At 41.2% G+C, this 19,375-nt stretch overlaps 3 protein-coding genes across 3 annotated transcripts in view; 1 reads left to right on the top strand and 2 right to left on the bottom strand.

Moving 5' to 3' along the window:
* STARD9 (StAR related lipid transfer domain containing 9) overlaps window positions 1-4,353 on the bottom strand; it is a 96,905-nt gene extending 92,552 nt beyond the window's left edge. The window contains exon 1 of the mRNA XM_066188124.1: window positions 4,248-4,353. Within this exon, the coding sequence (XP_066044221.1) occupies window positions 4,248-4,294 (47 nt within the window). The 5' untranslated portion in view covers window positions 4,295-4,353. The remainder of the gene's footprint in view (window positions 1-4,247) is intronic.
* Window positions 4,354-6,951: 2,598 nt separating this feature from the next.
* Window positions 6,952-11,611, bottom strand: HAUS2 (HAUS augmin like complex subunit 2). Its single transcript, XM_066188121.1, has 6 exons — window positions 11,335-11,611; window positions 11,056-11,148; window positions 9,329-9,398; window positions 8,399-8,531; window positions 7,630-7,738; window positions 6,952-7,492 (listed from the first exon to the last, which is right to left on the bottom strand). Exons 1-6 carry the CDS (start codon window positions 11,602-11,604, stop codon window positions 7,343-7,345), a joined length of 825 nt encoding a protein of 274 aa, XP_066044218.1. The 5' UTR covers window positions 11,605-11,611; the 3' UTR covers window positions 6,952-7,342.
* A 27-nt stretch (window positions 11,612-11,638) lies between these two features.
* Window positions 11,639-18,248, top strand: LRRC57 (leucine rich repeat containing 57). Its single transcript, XM_066188122.1, has 6 exons — window positions 11,639-11,744; window positions 12,447-12,618; window positions 13,790-13,925; window positions 14,937-15,205; window positions 15,672-15,857; window positions 16,418-18,248. The coding sequence occupies exons 2-6, from the start codon at window positions 12,535-12,537 to the stop codon at window positions 16,457-16,459; spliced, it is 717 nt and encodes a 238-aa protein (XP_066044219.1). The 5' UTR covers window positions 11,639-11,744; window positions 12,447-12,534; the 3' UTR covers window positions 16,460-18,248.
* The last annotated feature ends 1,127 nt before the right edge of the window (window positions 18,249-19,375 follow it).

The following is a 19,375-nucleotide window of genomic DNA, read 5'->3' as shown; positions in this document are numbered from 1 at the left end:
AGGGGACTGGGGAATACATGGCTGGCCAGGAAGCTTCAGGTTACAGCTCAGAAACAATGCAAAGCAGAAAAAAGGGAAAGGGCAGCTTTTGGATCAATTAATCTGTTTAGCAACTCTTTCAGGTGACATGCCTGTGAGGGTCTTAGAGGATGGGAAAGTTCATTTCTGAGTTAGTAAAGACACCAGGAAATGCTCTCTCAAATGAGAGCTTTCTCCTTTTCCAGGCCAGAGAAGCAGCTGAAAAGTGGAGATGATATTTTCAACAGCAGAATATATCTTAGGTTTTGCTCAGTCCTGTACAAGTCAAACTTCAGGGTACTATTCCTGAAGCAAAGTACTTTAAAGTTTCAAAAAGCCTCACAAGGCAAATTGGATGCCCCAATGTCAAGTGTTTAACTGATAACTCTATAACTTTAAAAGTGAACCTGCTGCAAACAAGCAAACAAATTTGCTGTGAATTATTTTAGCCACGTCTCATTCCACAATTCATGAAGGAATGCAATGTCTTCTAGTCACTGGTGCATGCTAAGAAAAGAATCCTACAGAAATGCATGAGACTCTTCATTGTGGTATAGAGCACTGGTTTTTAAAAGTTCTTCTTTCCTATCTCTGACCTATGTAGGAGCTCTCAAATTACACTGCAATAATGGTCTGAATCCTGGGTACCCACAAATGAGCTGAGACCAACTGGATGGAGGGCACAAGGTGTAGTGGATCAGGGAGGGAAAGGCAAGAGGCAGCTGTGCCCCATCGTGGTCCTAACACAATGCTCCCCTGACCATGTGGGTCACCCCCCTCCCAGAGGGGTCCCATGCACAAACAGCTCTCCCTCTCTCTTCTTATGTAGCCCAGGGCTGAGATTCTCAATAAGAGCAATCAGAAGCTCTGAGTAGGTACTAGAACCGTGATGGGCTAGCACAGCAAAGGGACAAACACGTTTGAACCCAGCAGCACATAAAACTAGGATTTGTTTCTGCTGGCCTACATAAAAAAAGTAAAAGGACATGTCCAACCCTGCAGGGGTTCCTGTAGTGTACAAACATCTAACACAGTATTGAGAGAGCTACCCAGGCACAAGGAGAGCCCTGGACACAGTACTGAAATACTTGAATACTTTCTCAGCCAGTCACACCACTCCCAAGTCTGGAGGTAAGGTCTCCTATCACAGCACCACACTGCAGACTGCAGTGTTGGCATCCTCCACTGAGCAATCAAAAAAGAAAGAGGAACAACATTCCTACTTCGCATAGTTACATGCTAGCATTCAAAGTGTTTCCATCAACAACTTCTGACTGACAGCCAAAAATAACATTACACTTTCCCTACCAAAGTCTGACATCCAATAGACCAAGGATTAAGATGTCCGGAAATAAACCATAAAGGGATTTAATCAGTTCCCAGCTCCTATTTAATACCAGATTATTACCTATGGCTATAGACAATTTAATGCACCCATTCAGGCTTCCATATTTCATTCTAAGAGGGAAACATATTTACACAGAGCAAGTATCCATGTAACCACAAAGTAACAAATCTTTTTTTAGTATGTAGAATAGTAAATGTGTAATGAAGACTTTAAAATGTTACTCTGGGGAAAATATTTGACTGAATTTACACCCAATACTATATTTTGGTGACAAAAAAAAATCATTTAGTCTGTTAGAGAATGACTGATAACATTATTAATAACACTGACTACAGGCTGCTTAAACTTTAAGTAATGGAAAAACTTCTGCATTTTGTGTAAACATGCTTGCTTTATATCTGTCATGGATTATTTGGACATAGGAGTTCTCTGTCAGAGTATGCACTGTGATGGGAGCCACAAAGATGCAGAACAAAAAGACCACTCTTTGCCTTATGCTAAATAATAAAAGTTTTTACAGCTCCTCCATTAACATTTTTTAACATCTGAATTTTAAATAATTTTTCATATGTAAAACCAATGTTCATCTGCAAATTGTAAATTAAATGAAGAGCAGCAATGAGGAAGTTTGCATTATAGTCTAGAAACAACCGACTCATGAGTTCTAGCCTTTGCCTGCAGCTTTCCAACTTCTGGTACTCTTAAAAGCTAGGTTTAGTATTTTTGACTGGAATGGAGAGTGTACAAATCACAGTACTTCAATCTAGTTGAACTGAAATTTTTACTGCAGGAAGTCTCTCTTTTTAAAACACCTAAAAGATAGTAGAAGCTGCGGCAATATGGGTACCTTTTGGGGCAATTGCAGAGTGTGTGTATAGGCTAGCAAGAGGTTTGTGTGATAACAGTATGGAAACAGTATAAAAAGCTGGAAAGGAGCAGACCTTTAAGCTCACTGAGAGTTTTTTTCAATGTCTATCAAGGTTACTCGAAGCCTTCATATATTTGGTATTTGCCTCTAAGTCATTACATTTAAGCAATTTTGTTCAAGGCTAGAAAGCAAGTTCTCAGGTCAGAGCCTTCACAGAGAATATATAATCACTTCCTCTTCCCATTTATAAAATACAAAAATCCTTCTTAAAATGCATTTGCTGACCTCAGCTGAGGCAGCACAGTAGAAGGAGCAACTGGCCTAATCCCTTTGGGGTGAAACACCATGAGACTGGTCTCTGCCTCCCTTCCCATCCCATCTGTTACACCATAATGTGTTGAGTAGATGGAATTACTTAACAGTTTCTCCCAGCACTACTCCCTGAGTTTCCACTCTCACCTTCATACAAACATTTCTCTTTCAGCCTCAGATTAATTCCTCCCTCCCATGTGCAAGAAGCTGCCCACCTCTCTGATCCGATCCTACCCTCCCCTCCAAACTACATCCCTCACCAAACAGCTGGCCCACACTGACTACATCAAACGTTTTCCTGTTTATCACACCTTATCTGACAGTCACAGGTGCTGTTTAGTACTGTAATGACATATTCACTATTATGCACTATTTAAAGCAACCCACCCAGGAAAAACAGTAAGACAGATATGGTGTAACATTTCTCACCAAGCAGAAACTAGTGAGAGGGAAGATAACAAAAATCAAATAATAGATCCACCACTAAGGCAACACCAACCAATAAAAGGTTAAACTTAGCTTACTTCAATGATGCAACTCTTCTTAAACTAGGCCAGTATCTATTAAATTCTGTTCCACTCACAGCTGTACAGCAAATCAGAGCTATATAACCCAAGCTTGATTTTAAACAAAATTATGGACAGTGTATTTTTAAAATCAATTAGCTTTGACTTAAAGTCAAAATGCATTGAAAACCTCTAAGTTAGTTTGCACATTTCCCTTTTTTATTAACACAAGCAGGCTTGTTTTGAGTGGGATTTTAAATTTTGTTCAAAACTCTCTGGTGTCTTTTTTCTGAAAATAAAATAAAATAAAATAAAATAAAAATCCATAACCAAATAAGAACAACAGACTCCAAAATATGCTAGTGTACTGCCGACTAAATGACTAGGCTAGTTTTCTGGCTGGGCAACTCTTCAAGAATCATTTTCTCTACTGCATGAAAGAGTTATTTATCACAAAAGTCCGTGCAGTCAGAAGACAACAGGAGGGACTCGTGCCAAAAAGAAAGGCAGCATCAAATCAAAGAGTGGCCCTCAGAGCTTGTACCGCTTTCCCAACCGTTCCTGTTTGGAGTGCTATGGCATTTCTCTAACAGGAGGGGTAAATTACCAGCCACTGACATTTGGTCTGCTCGCTTTTTCTCTTTCTTTTCCGCTCCGAATTTACAAAGTGTGCAAGGTTTTAAGCATGCATTATATACAAATAACACCAGAGCACTGTGCTGCCGCATTGTTTGTGGGAGCTGTCTTCAGGCTGTAACATGTAGTTTTTGGGATTTCCATTGGAGCCAAGCAAGCCGGGGAGGGAGCGGAGCTGAGCGACAATGGGAATATCCGGCTCTGCCTCCCGCTGGAAAAACAGCAACAACAGAAAGGAAGGGAAAACTCCTGGACACTGTATGATAATTGTCCTGTTTTGGGGAGCTCAGGAAGAGGGAAGTCAGCCTAACAGCTCCACTGGACGACTTTTCTAAGCAAACTTCCCCAGCTATTTAGGGAGGCGGCGAGAGGCTGCCACTCCTCCCGCCGTACCGCTGAGCTCCCCAGCGCCTGCTGTCCCTCCCTCAGCCGCGGCCAAGCCGCCCCAAGGCGGCGATCCCGTCCCGGCTGACAGGACCAGCAGCGCCCCATCAGCCCCCGCCGCCGCGGCCCGCAGACCCTCCCGCGCCCCTCCGCGCCCCTCCGCGCCCCGCCGCACCTTTTGCTCAGAGGCCGGACCCGCACGGCCACCTTGACGTTGGCCATGGCTCGGCTCACGCCCCGCAGCTGCGGCCGCCCGCGCCCCGGCCCCGCATCCCGCCCCCGGCCCGGGACGGGGAGGAGCGGCAGGAGCGGAGCCGCCCGTCCCGTCCCGTCCCGCCCCGCGGGGGAGGGCAGGGCAGGGCAGGGCAGCAGAGAGCCCGGCCCAGGCAGCCCCCGCGGAGGGAATGCGCGGACACTTCCCTGGGCGCAGAGCAGGCGTTTCGGGGAAAGTCTGCCCAGAGCACCTGTGCGCAGCTCTCCAGCACCCAAAGCGCGCTTCTCCGCCTGAGGCGGATCCGCCCCGAAGAGCGGCACCCCCGGAGAAAGAGACGGTGATTTCGCGCTCCCCCCCCAAATTCTCTTTAGCAGCAGCAAACCAGCGCGGGTTTTGCCCGAGAGCTCAACGCCAGCAGCCCGATTGAGGGTGCTGCCCTTAAAGCGCTCACTAGGGACGAGCACTGTAAGCCCTCCTCATTAATACGACAGGAATTTAGGAAAGGCATCCTTATGAGCGCTAAAGGAAAGGTCTCAAGTGTTTTAGATTCCTTTGGAAACACCCAATCTTCATGTGGGTAGTAGTTAGGATCTAAAAGAAAATTCTGAAACTTCCAAAGAACTTTAATTGAAATCAATATCTAGTTGTTGCATTGTTGGAAGATTTGTACGTAGAGTAATACAAAAATCATGGAAAGTTTTTTAATTTTTTCTAGAGTACTGTCTCTGTCAGCTACTGATGTTACAGGAAGATGTAAGAGCAAGTAGCATTGGCAAAAAAAAGATGTTAGGCTCAATAGGCAAGTTCTGCTTGATTTTGACAATTCCATTTGCCAATGCAAATTTTTAAATGGACACCTGGTTTTGCATTTCAAAATATAATAAACTGAGCTATATCTGAATATCATATATGAGTTTTAGAGACCCATGGATTTTTAATATTTAAACAACTTCTGTTTAAATTGACTGTTAACTGTTTTTTACAGTTTAAGCATAGTTCTTTTCATGAGACATTTTGCCTTAAACTCCAGAAATGTTATATCTAAATGAAAAAGGTACCACATTTCATAAGTTTTCCCAAGTGAAGAATGGGGTAGATCCTCAGGACCCAGTACTCCATTCACCACGGAGATGCTAAAATGAATACCTACAAGCCATGAATCACTGCGTACTTCAATAGACTTCTCCCTTTAAATCACACTAAAAAATTAATTGACATATCACTGGCAAATGGCAACTAGCTATAAACTCTACCAACTCCACAGTCAAATCTTCAAAAGTAGATACAGCAAAAGAAAATACACTCAACTCTTTGGGATATGGCAAAACCACGTATTTCAAAGAGTTACAATGAACAAACTGACGAATGTTTTCATTGTGGTCTGAAATGATTAAATTACAAGAGCTTTAATGCGCCTGATCTAAATCATCACTGTAAGACATTGAGAGTGAGAGGCTAAGTCTAGAATAGATGTAGAGGATGTTCATTCACAAAAGTCACAGAGACAATTAGGTTGGAAGAGACTCATCTCATCAAGTCTAACCTATGATCACCTATTGTTCTGTTTTCTCCCATGTCACAGGACGTACAAAGCATTTTCATTAAAAATGTCAGGTTCTCTGCAGTTGTGTGGAAGACCTTCATTCCCACATCTGAAACAATGACATGGGACTTTGGACTCAAATCCTTTAATGACGTATAGCAAGTGTTGACACAAAGACCCCATTAATGCTTGTGGGACTCAAACACCAGTTTATATTCTTAGATTCTACTTAGAGGCACTCTGCTTAAACCTAATTAAAATTGTTTCTATCCTCTTAACTTTTCTCAGCAGCAGCTGAGGAACATCAGCTATAGCTTACACAGTATACCAGAGAATTGTTAAATTGGGTGTCTTGTCATCACACTCTGCAGAATGGTTACAAAGATTAAAACAAAATTCTCAGAGAAATTCAAATATAAAAGAGAACAAATACAATTAAGTCATAATAAAGTGTGTTCAAAAAAGAGCCAAAGATTTCTCCCTTAATTCTGTTTTAAGTTTATATGCAATAAGCAGATAAACTTGTGAACTTTGTGGTACTGAGCCACCCAGTGGTTACTTTGTGAAAGCAAAATGCTCTTATTTCAGCAACAGAAATCAACAGGTGGATGTTCACATAACAAATGATACAACGGTAGAAAGGAATACATCTGCACCACTTTAGTCTGCTCCATATCCTGAATACAACACTGGGCACCCTCCAAAGATAACCACCTATCCTGGCTTATAGATGTCCTGTCAGTGACACTGTACCAACCCATCTCTTCACGAGGGTTACAAACTGGAACAATTAATGCTTCCGATAAACTGTCCATCTTACTCATGGAACAAGAGTTTTATTCCAAGTGGGACACTGAAAATAGGGCAAGCAACAGAAAAAGAGAATCTTTAGAATGTATTTATCACTATCATTGAAGCATAGTTTGCCAATCAGTAGACCTGCCATATATCACCAAGTCCATTTCCTGCTTTTCCACAAAACCACATCAGTCATAATGAACTGTAATTTAAAACCAATTTAATTTCTTGATTGGAACTCCTACAGAAGCATAAGTTCGGACCTAAGACTTTGCTCTGTAATTTTAATTATAGGATTTTATAACAAAATTAAAAGCAAGTAACTGAGCTTTTAAAATCTAGTGCTTTTATTAAAGTTTTATGGGGACATACCAAATACAGTGTTTTATCAAGATGCTTGCAAAAATGTACAAAGATACTACAGCAAATACAAAAAAAGTATCAAAACAATTTTCCATTGAAGATACAGGCTCCAAGGGACTCCTATCCAACTATTTCAAAAAGGAACTCCTTAACAGGCTTCTCAATACCCTGTCTTCCTATGAGCTACTGCTCATGGTCCTCTTTTTAGTAAATAGTTGGAGAACTTAATAACAGAAATATAACTACCTAGGAAGTCTCTGTTGGATTAAAAGACACCTCTGTTGCAGTTTTCACAGAAGACCCTAAGAAAGTAATACTTTGAGTAGTTATTCTATTTAAGGAAACTGGTTTGTTAGGTTAAAGACAAGCCAAAGTCCAAGTCAGCAGTACTGCATACATTGTTAGAATACACTTCCTTTTGCAGTTCTTCCCATTTCAGTATTTGCTCTGTCAGCTCCTCCAATTCTATCATGAGCACCTCTGTCTTTGACAAAGTGGTGTCCTGAAACAGAAGAGAGTTGGATTTAATCTCTATACATCCTGTCAGTCTACCAGGACATAAAAGTAACCTAAATAAGCAAACAGCATTGCATTCTTCATGCTGGAGAAGACAGCAGGCTCAGTTCTTTCACTACTCACTATATTGCTCATCATTTGTGGTATCTGAGGGATGCTTCTCACAGACTGCAAATGGCTTTCAAGCTTCTCAATGAAAGTCACAGCCTCAGCCAACAACTCTACTATACACCTGTAACCAAAAATAAGCTCAAAAGTTGTGCTAAACAACAAGAATTTAACACTTATAAGTTCTTTTTTCCATTGCCCTGCTTTTCTTAGTCCCCTTTTCCACCTTTATGCAAGTTCCGAACCATATAATTAATTTTTTCTGCAATTACACTTCTTATATGACACTAAGCAACAAGCAGGGCAGGAACTACAGAAGTGAATACGCACTCCTTCAGTACCTGGGCTAGATTTTTAGACTGTAAGAAGAAGGACTATACTCTTAAAGCATGCACTATGCATGTCTGGGCATCATTCATGCTTAGTTCTAAGCAAGCAACAGTGGAAGGAAGACACTCAGTGCTAAAGTAACAAGTCCTGCTTGGGAGAAGCATAACAAATCCAGCATGTAGCACATTTGTTTAAAACAATACTTGACAACTTGTTCTTTAGACTTCTAAAGAAAAGACCAATTATCTAAGTAAATACTCATAAAATATGTATCACTACCTTTCCATGAATTTATCAATGAGTAAACTACCAGCTTTTAGCTGAGGTTCTGCTACCATTTTTTATGTCTATTTTTATCAGTGGAAAAATAATTGAAAACATGATTTTTACTGTCTGTTAGTTCAAATTAATTGGGACTCATGCAAACAAGAACAATTATTTTCTGTGTGCCTACTTGTGAAAAGTAGCCTCAATAGGCAGGCTTTCTTGACATCTGTGTTTGATCAACCTCTTTCTGAGATCCCTCTTCTCTTTCAGTATGGCTTCCAGGTGCTTGTTCATATCTTGCAAAATCTCGCACTTTTTCCCTATAAAATAAACTTGCAAAGTTTAACCTATTGTCCTGCTAAAACAAGAGCAAAATTTCTCCTGAAGACAAAAAGGAAAATATTGTTCAATTGCAGTGGACAGCTTACATTCAAGAGACATTAATCAGAATGGCTTCTGTTGGAGCATATATGATTTAGTGTCAGCAGGCACTCAAAGTCACAATACCTACTTTTTAGAGATTGATAGAATTGTTTTAAATTATCTATAGTTTTAAGTAAATGCTCTTTGAGATGAAGTCAACTATACCATAGCACTGAAGTATCACAACTGATTTCACTAGTCTAACACAACAGTACAAGCTAGAATGTTTTTAAGCACACATAAAATCGTAGTGGACAAAGGGTGCAGTGAAAGTGCAAAGAAATCAATGTACATGCTCCCCCCAAGTGCTAAATTAAAAATGTAATAAGTTTAGGGGGATAGAGATGCAACAGAAGTACACTGAGTTTCTGGAAAAGAAGCAGAGTACCACATGCAGGCCAACAGCTGCTGATGATCTCAGAACTGATGATCCACTGACCCTGGGGAGCTGACCACACCTCCCACACTGTTTTGGAGAATGAGTTACACATGGAGCTTCCATGAGACAATAGAGAGTGCAAGTTCAAATAGTATGGAACCATGCTTAAGGTGTTAGTAAAACACCTACCACCTCTAACAAGTTATTTAGAGATGACTGCTGCAATAACTTCTAGAAGTGTCATGTACTCAGATGAAACATTAATCTCCTGCTAACTTAAGACTCTTAGTTTTTCTATGGTACTATTGCACTTACCTAAGTAAAAATGGTGAGTAATGTCAGCTGTCTCATTTTCCAACTGCATCATTTCAGTTTTCAGTTTTATCTATAACAATAATAACATCAAATGAAAATACATTCTAACATTCTTATCCAGACGTTGACTCTCTTGGGGTGGAGGAGGAAGTTGAAAGGGAGAAAGTGGAAGCATAGGGAGAGCACATGTGTGAAAGAGTGAGGATCAGCACAAGAACATGTTACCCTGCTCCCTGGAGAGTTTCTACTGCTAGGTGGAGCTTTTTTGGTCAATAAAAAAAAAAAAAAAAAAAAAAAAAAAAAAAAAAAAAAAAAAAAAAAGACTGTTTAAACAAGACCAACCAAAATAATCTGGGAATTTGTGCTAGGAAAGACAGATCCTGTAATTCATTCCTAAGACACAAAACTTATAATAGAATGGCTTGGGTTGAAAGGGCCCTTAAAAATCATCTACTTCCAAGCCCCTGCCAATGGGCAGGGATATCACCCACTAGACCAGGTTGCTCAGAGCCCCTCTAACCTGGCCCTGAACACTTTCAGGGATGGAGCATCCACAGCTTCTCTAGGCAACCTTTTCCAGTGTCTCACCATCCTCACAGTAAAGATTTTTTTCCCTAATACCTAATCTAATCTCTTTCAGTTTAAAACCATTCCCCCTTGTCCTAGTATTACCTGTTCGTGGGAAAAGTCACTCTCCCTCTTTTTTTAAGTCCCCTTTAAGTACTGGATGGCTGCTGAACAATCCCTGCTCTTTCAGTCTGTTTCTGTAGGAGAAGTCATGCAGCCCTTGGATCATATTAATGGCCCTCCTCTGGAAGTGCTCCAACAGGTTCACTGCTTTCCTGTCCTGAGGATCCCAGACCTGGACACAGCACTCCAGGTGGGGTCTCACAAGGGCAGAAGAGGAGAATCCCCTCCCTGGCCCTGTTGGCCACACTGTTTTTGAGGCAGCCCTAGGCTGTGACTGCACATTGCCAGGTCATGTCCAACTTTTCATCCACAAGAAACCCCAAGTCCTTCTCCACAGTGCTGCTCCCAATGAGGTAATCTCCCCGTCGTGTCTAGGATTGCCCTGACCCAGGTGCAGGACCTCACATTTGGTCTTGTTGAGCCTCATGAGGTTCTCGCAAGCCTACTTCTCAAGCTTGCCCTGTCCCTCTGGATGGCATACCATCCTTCTGCTGTGTCCAGTGCTCTTCTCCTGCCAATTTCTTCATCACTGAATAGTTTGCCCTTCAAACCCATGTCTCTCATACTTCCGTCTCTTACAAAGCAGTTTCATAGTCTATGTAGTGTCTGAACCAATATTATAAAATAAAAGGCAACAGCCAATTAAGGCAGTATGCAATGTCTGAGGTTACCACCTGCTAAACAACAAAACTGCCTACAAAGAGACACATTTTTGTGTACTGAAGTCAACTACGAATTCTTCTTTATTGTGCATTTTCTTCAAAAAACTTCAGGTAACACTTCAGTCAAAGCTGCATCCCTCTGCCTGCTGAATCCTTCTACTTATACCTTAGACTTTTGTTTCACAGTTTTGGATTTTTTATCACAACTCAGTCCACTGGGGAAAAAAGTGCCGACTGTTAAACAGCTGAACTGTTAACGAACCCCTCAAAACATGAAACAATATGGCATGTGGCAGTCTGATAATTCATCGGGGGCCTGTATTACCTCCAGGAATCGAAGCGTTGAGTGTACACTGACAATAGCAAAGGCTGTACCTCATTGATTTCAGCTTCCATGTTTACCATTTCTTCCATCTCTGAGAATTTCGCAAAGCACGGCGTTCTCCTGCAAGTTAAATCCAAGGTCTCCTTTGAAATTAAGACAACAGGAAAGATGCAATCAGCAGCAAGAACGTACGGAACAAATGCTCCATAATGGCTTTTAACAGTTTAACGTCGTTCCTCTCCCGCGCTCCGCAGCACAGCACAGTTCCCGAGAACCACGCGAAGGTGACGCTGCCGCGCGGCGCGCTGCCCGCCGCCCCCGGGCGGTACCTGGCTCACGGTGCCCGCCGCCACGCACCGCTCCAGCAGCGCGGCCGCCGCCGAGCGCTCCCCGGGCTGCCCGGGCCAGGGCGCGCTGCCGCCCTGCTCCTCATCGCTCTCCACGCTGAGCCACGGGCTGCACTCCAGCTCGGGATTGCCGTGGAGCCCGGGCTCTCCCACCCCGTAGGGCCGGGGCCGGGGCCGGGGCCGGGGCCTGGCGGCCCCCTGGGGCGGGATCCCGCTGTCCCGCCGGGCCCGGGAGCGTCTCGGGGCCGCCATGGCGGGCGTGGCAGGAACGGCGCTGACACGCGTCCGGTTCCGGGCGGGCGCTGCCGGAGCGGCGGTTCTGGAAGGGCGGAGCGCGGGGGACGGGCCGGGGCTCCGCCGCCGCGGAGCGTCTGCCACCGGCGCCCGGACAGGTTGGTTGGGCCGGGGCGGGCCGGGCAGTGCGGGGGTCGGGGCCGAAGCGGCCGGGCGGGGTTGGGGCGGGGGGACCGCGGCCTGCCGTGGGTCGGTGCTGGCCTCGCCCCTTGCCAGGGGGCCCGCGGCGGCACGGAGCGCATCTCCCGTCGGGCTCCCCTTCGCGGCTGCTTACGTGCAGTCCCAGGCTTCATTCCCCACCGCCCGGCTGCGAACCCAGCACTAATCCCGGGCCTGTGACCCGTGCGCCCGGGGATTAAACCCCACTGGGGTTACGGAGGTGGGTGTCGTGTGTCTGCTAATAGGCGCGGCAGAGGAGTCAGTTTTCTAAATAGAGTAAAGGTCTCAAAAAAAGCAAATCAAACAGTAGCAGTGTCGGCAGGCCAGCGCTGGTGAATGCCACAGAAATCACATCCCGTCTCCGTGGAGTCTCCTTATGCTGCGGGGCCTCGAAAGAGGCGAACTATGGAAAATGTGCAGTTTTCCCACTTAGTTTTAACTGTGCTTATTGCAGTTTCAGTAATCAAACTGCTATGAGCAAGACACCCTAATCTAAGTAAACTTAAGTAAGCCTTTAGACATACAGATTTTAGTTATGAGGGAGATGAAAACACAGCAGTGAAATGGTTCAGTGTGTCAGAATGCTTGTAGTGTTGGGGACAGTGCACATAAGGTGACTTCTTACATTTGCTTTATCACAGAGACTTTGGATCGCATGATCTCTAGCACGGAGTAAAACTGGCTAAAACTATCACTCGGACTCAGTGTGCTTGACAGGGAACTGTGAGGATGGGAAATAGTGCACTAAAAGCCCACCTGGAGACAGCGCAGAAAACTGGTGTGTTTCAGCTAACAGGAAAGGGACTTACTGAGGTAATGTACTGCGGGAGGAAACATGGCTGTTTGTTTGTATGACTGACACTTTCGGAGAGAAATTCCCTCTTGTTATCGTAATGCACTTGCATACATGTATTTTTTTATAAGTAGTCATGGATTTTTTTTTTTTCCATTTTTGTTTGCCTTGTCTTCTGATTGCGGATTGATCTGTCAGGGCACTTGTATGCTTATGAGCCTATGCTTTACCGTGCATATACGTTCAAGATATGTTCAAGAAATACTAGTTATGATGATGTGCTTTTAGAAAATGGCTGTAGACTTGAGGGGCACAATATAAATTTTATAACCGTATTGTAACTTAGAAAGATACTTCACAATTTGTCACATTTAGGTACTTATGCTCTATTTAATTGTAGACATATGAATAATCTGTACAGGTTCTTCATTGGGCTGGCAGCAAGCATCCTAAAAGTTTATTATATTGGAAATTACTTTAATTTAGACTCAACTGCAGAAAAACACAGAATGTCCTGGAACCATATGTCAAGGAGCAATTCACAGGATAGCAAAAAATAACTCTATATTGCAGTAATTTTCCAAGCCTTTTCTCACATACCTTCTTCCACTGTCCTACCTCCTCTCTTCACTTTCTCGCTGTCAAGCCAAAGGAGGATCAAAACCACTGACTTATTCACCAGGATTCCTTGATGGTGATTGTCAGTTTTTTCTTTTATTCACCTGAGTTCCAGGACTCAGTACTCACTACCAAAGTGGTACAAGATGTAAATTAGAATAATGACTATGGTATACATAATTATTTAAAAAGGAAAGCAAGAGAAAAATTTTCACATCATACTCTGCTAAAATATAGAGTTATTAACTGGCTATAGAGTATTTTAAATGATAGGCATGTTTAATAGAAGTACATAAGAGGATGAAAACGTAGTGTTTTAATTTTACTTATTTGGATGAAAAACTACTCCATGTAGATGTTAGTGTTTTCTTTATACCTCCTTTCACCTCCCCAGATGAAAAAATATTTTAAAAAATATGTGCTAAACAAATTTGCTAATCACACTGTGGTGGTTGGACTTTGTGATACGTATGACAGTATGTAACAGTGAGACAAGTAAAATTTTAACTGTATGACTTGAACATTCAAATTTGTATCAACTCATTAAATGCTGTGTCTTTTTCCTCCCAATAGTTTCCTGAAGATCTGCAGAAGCTAACAAGCAACTTAAGGACAATAGACTTGTCGAACAACAAAATAGAGCTCTTGCCACCTCTCATTGGAAAATTTTCCTTTTTGAAGAGCCTTGCTCTAAACAACAACAAACTGAGTATGCCTGCTAATTAATATCTCCACTGATTTTTAAAATAATAACTCATTTTCTCGATCAAAAACTAAATTTAATTATTTAACTCTCACTAGATGTAAATGGGGAGTTTAGTCAGCTAAACTGAAATCTTTGGAATTCATGTACAGGATAAAAACCTCTAAATCATAAATTCTACAAAACTAGTTGCCACTTAGCATATTATCAAATTTACAGTGACACTAATACTTTAACCCTTAGAGATTTTGTGCTGTGACTTAACCTGACCATGAGCATTTAACAGTGCCAGATGGTTTAGTACTTGCCTAGAGAACAGGTAATGAAGCTTACATGTAGACAATGTTGCTGGCCATTCAGCTGTTGTTACTATTTCTGTTAAACAAACATCCATCATTATGGAAAAATCACAATGTAGAAACTAGGGGTTTTATGCACTAAGTATGTATTATCTGCCTTTTTGGAAAAAAAACAAAGATAATTTACAAACCTCGCTGACTCCATAGTGCAGCTCAGGAGTGTTAGAGCTTATACATGTGTAGGTGGAAAGAGGGATGAATGGATGCCAGCAGACCTTACCTGGTGATGTTTGTACACTGGTATGACACACTATGAATTATTTCCTAACTTACTTCTATAAGCTGAGTAATACCTTTAAAGGGCATAGGTGAAGCTGTGAATTTTCAAGTGTCATAGAACATGCTGGCAAAACATTAGTAAGGACTATAACTGGCAGGCTAAAATCTTCTGAACAGTGATTTCAGACCATGATTTGAAGGTCTGCCTTGTCTGCTGATTATTTATAATACATTTATGGATGATGGTTAAAAAGCACATGTTGTCTGTGGGCTTTAGTTTCTGTGCTGGGATCTGTGCCTTCACTGGAAACTGGGGAGGAATTCAGTGAGAAATTACTTAATATAGCACTGTTCTCTCTGCAGAAGCTTATTTGAATTAAATGGGTATGAATGTTTACTGCTCTTTAGGTCAGATGTTTTTTCTGTCATTTTTCTTTAGCTGCTTTACCTGAGGAGCTGTGTAAACTGAAAAAACTGGAAACACTACACCTGAATGGCAATCACTTGAGGCAGCTACCAGCTGCATTTGGACAGCTTTCTGCTCTCAAAACCCTGAGCCTTTCTGGAAACCAGCTTCGGACTGTGCCTACACAACTGTCTGGTCTTCGCCATTTGGATGTGGTAGATCTTTCAAAAAACCAGATCCAAAATGTCCCCGACACTGTGGGAGAACTGCAGGCTATCGAACTCAATTTGAATCAGAATCAGGTCTGGTGACTGAGATGTTGTGGAAATGTAGATTTAGGACACGGTTTATCTTGGACTTAGTACAGCCATGGAACAGGAGATGAGACCATCAAAACTTTATAGCTAAAAAACATCTCCTGGACACAACACAAATGAGGAATCATAACTAGAATTTGTGTTCCAGTACATCCAACTGCCTGATTTAATTAACTAAAAAAATCCTGAATTTAGTCATGCAGAAAATTATTTGAACAGTTCTTGAGTAGGAATATGATAAACAGATGTGTAGGTTGCTTGTCATCACGAAATAAAAGAAGTTATTTTGATTTTTGATCATTTGTTATGCATTGTTTTTAAGTACTTAGTATTAATGTAGTTTATATTTACAATAGGGTAGTTGTTCTGTATAAGTCAGAAACAGATCACTTAATAATTATTGATCACTACCATTTTAATCCCATTTCTCTTTTCTTTTTATTTCCACAAGATTTCCCAGATCTCAGTGCAGATCTCCCACTGTCCACGCCTCAAAGTCTTGCGTTTGGAAGAAAACTGTCTAGAACTCAGCATGCTGCCTCAGAGTATCCTCAGTGATTCCCAGATCTCACTGCTTGCAGTAGAAGGCAACCTCTTTGAAATCAAGAAACTCAGAGAACTGGAAGGTTATGACAAGGTTTGCGTTTTGTTTTGGGTTTTTTTGTTTTTTTAAAAAAAGAAACTGGCGAAGTCCTTACTCAGAACACTAAGCATTTATGATGGTGAATAAAAGCACCAAATAGTCCATTGGTGGTGTCATTGCTGCTGGATTCATAACTAACCTCTGAAAACAACTCCAGGAGTTTTTCAAAGATAACTTCCTTGTAGAATTCAGGGTCAGTGTTCTTTCATCAATATCTTTTGAAGGGTAGCTAATAATGACAAGTGTGTCTTCACTTTGATGTGACAAAAAATAGGTTATGCTTTGAATTTTATAGCATTCTTTAAGTATTTATTATTAGTTCGTCCTTAACACTGGAGATTTGACCATTAATCTGGATTGCAGCAAATGCCAGTAATTTTTGGGGGTGTCTTGGTTTGAAATTAAAGCTCTAATAGTTATGCCTGGGATATTAAAATATGCTTTAGATACAAAATGTTTTTGAGTCTGAGAGCAGAAGCTCAGCTGCTTTTAGTAGTAATAAGTCTTCTATTAATTTCTGAAAATATCTTAGATTTTTTTTGTTTTCTGTGTAGTATATGGAACGATTTACAGCTACAAAGAAGAAGTTTGCATGATCACTCTTCTGACCCTGTATATTACCAGTAAGAAGACTTGGACTAGGAGCATCTGCTTCACTGACTTGAACCAAGACTGATGAAGGAAATGATCAGAGTACTCCTCTTCTAGTAGTCCGAAACAGCCTGTTAAGACCACATTGAATAAACTTGAACTAGAGAATATAGGTATTGAACCGATGAACCTGCCCAGGGGCCAGTTTTGATTTTTGTGCCACAATAGCTTTTAACACAGTACATGTTCTCCTTTGTCAGGGCTTGTTCTTTCACAGAGAAAGGGAACAAGCATTTCAAAGTTGCCAGTTCCCTTTTGTCAGGAAGCTGGCTGTTGATTTGTAAGAGGATTATTTCTTCTGGAAACAGCTTTCCATGATAGCACATGGAAGTTCTACCACCAAAGCACTGGATGTCTTGCAGTAAGCACTGTTCTGCAGAGAAGAACTTTTACAAATGAGGTTTTAGTTTATAATCTGTGTAAGTTTGTTTTGTTTTCTTTTTTTTTTTTTAATGAAGCACAAATAGTTATGGTTAAGTTAAATGTTTTATTAACAGCTTCCAGTAAACAAATTGTGGTTTGAGCATCCTTCATTTCTATTTTACTCTACAGGCTTTCTTTTCCCATAAGCAAGAATTGCACTACAGTCCACTTTTGCTTGAGCTGTATCAAATAAAAATTAGGTTCATCTTCAGTGTATTCGGTAAAAATGTATATTGCTAGAAAATATAATATCCTTGCACTGACTCCTTGTGTACAGAGCAATGCTGAAGGTTTTAGTTGTCAGCCCACTGCTGCTGCCTTATTACCAAATGCACCTAGAAAGAGCTGAAAATGTATGCAATTATGTAACTTATACTGAAAAGGAAAATGTACTTGTATATTTTAGTAAATTATTTTCAAAATATCAGTTCAAATTTATTTGGTGTAACTGTTGTCATTTTATTAAGTAGTACTGAGACATCACTGAAAGCCCTCATTTAGCTACTTGAGTCTGTCAGTTGTTGGTAACAGCTGCACTTCAACATTACACCCATAATTACGATTAGCAATAAGTGGTTCTTTTGTGAGATACTCAGAGAGGCATTTATTTCCTTGACCATGTTGCCATCTTATTTCAGTTCTTACATAGTAATACCTAGAAGAAGAGTGTTTTAGGGGACACTAATCAGCTCCTTATTCAAGGGATGGATGCGATTCATTATTTAACAGGGAATCTGTTGTACTTAAGAATCCCCATTCCGGCTATTATTTAATAAAAAACCTACTAGCCTCTGACAGAAGTAGCTGACAGCTGACCATGTTTATGAGACTACTTTGTTTTGCAAGGCATAACCAGGGAGGCGTTTTAAGAACACTTACATCTTACCATGATGCAAGGCCTTGTATAGTCAGAAATCTATTTAACTTCATACTAATAGATTCCACACATTAGGACATGCAACTGAATAGTGAATAACTCCCACACTTGTTCTAAATTTTACCTTCTTCTACTTCATACCTAAATCCCATTTGAAGTACTAGCTTTTTTTTTTTTTCCCCCTAGAACTTTGCTGTGCATGAGACATCAACAGAACAGATGAGCAGTTAGCAGATTCCCCTTTTGCATTCACCAAAGGAGTGGTCTAACATCAATATGTACACACTTGGCAATACTGTGCAGTGGTGGCATTTTGGTTTTACAGGTTTTTAACTGAAAGTATCTGTGCTCAGAGATGCTGATTCTCTCATTTAACATGCGTTTATCAGTGTTCTTCTATTTAAAAACAATGTGTAAGAAGAGATGGTAGAACAATTATTGAAAAGTATGGAGCTAGCATTGCTATTAAAAAAAATCTTACCATCGTGGGAGGTATTTAAGTAAGTCAACGTTTCTTTTTTGTGATCACTAGTACATTTAGAAACCTTTCAATTGCTCAGTGTTAGGCTCCTTTGCTGCCTTGGAGTTATGACAGCTATCAAAGCTTTTGTAGAGCCAAATGGAGAAATGACCATGTCAAATACTGATTGGAACTGAGTCAGTTCTAATTAACGAAACTTGTTCCAGAACAGAGAAAGACTTCTGTTGCAAGGAAAAAAATACCTGGCTGATGCCCTTGCCTGTTTTAACTCACAGCAATTAACTGTAAGTCACATTGTAGAATGCTGTTCTAGACCTTTCAGCACTCTACATGTAACGCTAGTAGTAGTTTTATATTGGGACTTCCTGTTTTCCTTTCTCATCACCCCCACCCTGCAACAAGTGAAGCTATAAACCAGTTTTATTTCTGTGCACAATTATGCTTGCAGCTGTTTAATTTCAGAACTACTGAGGTAGAACATTACCCTAGTTAATATAAACAATTAGTGTATTTTGTTTCAGACCTGTATCACTTGCTCTCCCATTTTCCATTGTAGTAAGACACACATTTCATCCATCTATTCAACCAGCATTTAGACACTGCATTGCTTCAAGTGCAGTAAAGGTGAATTAGCAGCTGCAGGTCGTTGTGTGGTGTGAACAGTGAGTTATTTCACCATATTGCTTTCACAGAGGTGAGCTTTGCAAGTAGCTATACAAACAGCATGTGCTGCAGTTCATAGTACACTTACTGCTGTGCTAGAAAGCTGTCTTCCATCAAGGAGTAGACTAGCTTGAATTTACCAATTATTGTCCTTTAAGTATACCTACAGGACATGTGCTGCCTCCTCATAATCATTACATAAGCAGGCTCTCTCTAGTTTCTTTTCCTAGTTACTGGTACATATTAGATAGTATATTAGAAGTGCTTCTTCCAAGGGCTTCCCAGGTATGCTAGTCTCTCTTGCAGCTCAGAACTGTTGCCCCCATACCTCCTCCCCCTTAAGAGCATTCTGGGAATCCAAAGCTCTGGTATGAGAGAAAATACAATTTAAATTGCCTCACAAAAGAAATTGCATTG

Source organism: Chamaea fasciata, unplaced genomic scaffold (assembly GCF_029207755.1).
Source record: "Chamaea fasciata isolate MVZ Bird 193981 ecotype frontalis unplaced genomic scaffold, bChaFas1.0.hap1 SCAF_7, whole genome shotgun sequence".
Lineage (NCBI taxonomy): Eukaryota > Metazoa > Chordata > Aves > Passeriformes > Sylviidae > Chamaea > Chamaea fasciata.
This window is presented reverse-complemented; position numbering and strand designations above follow the sequence as displayed.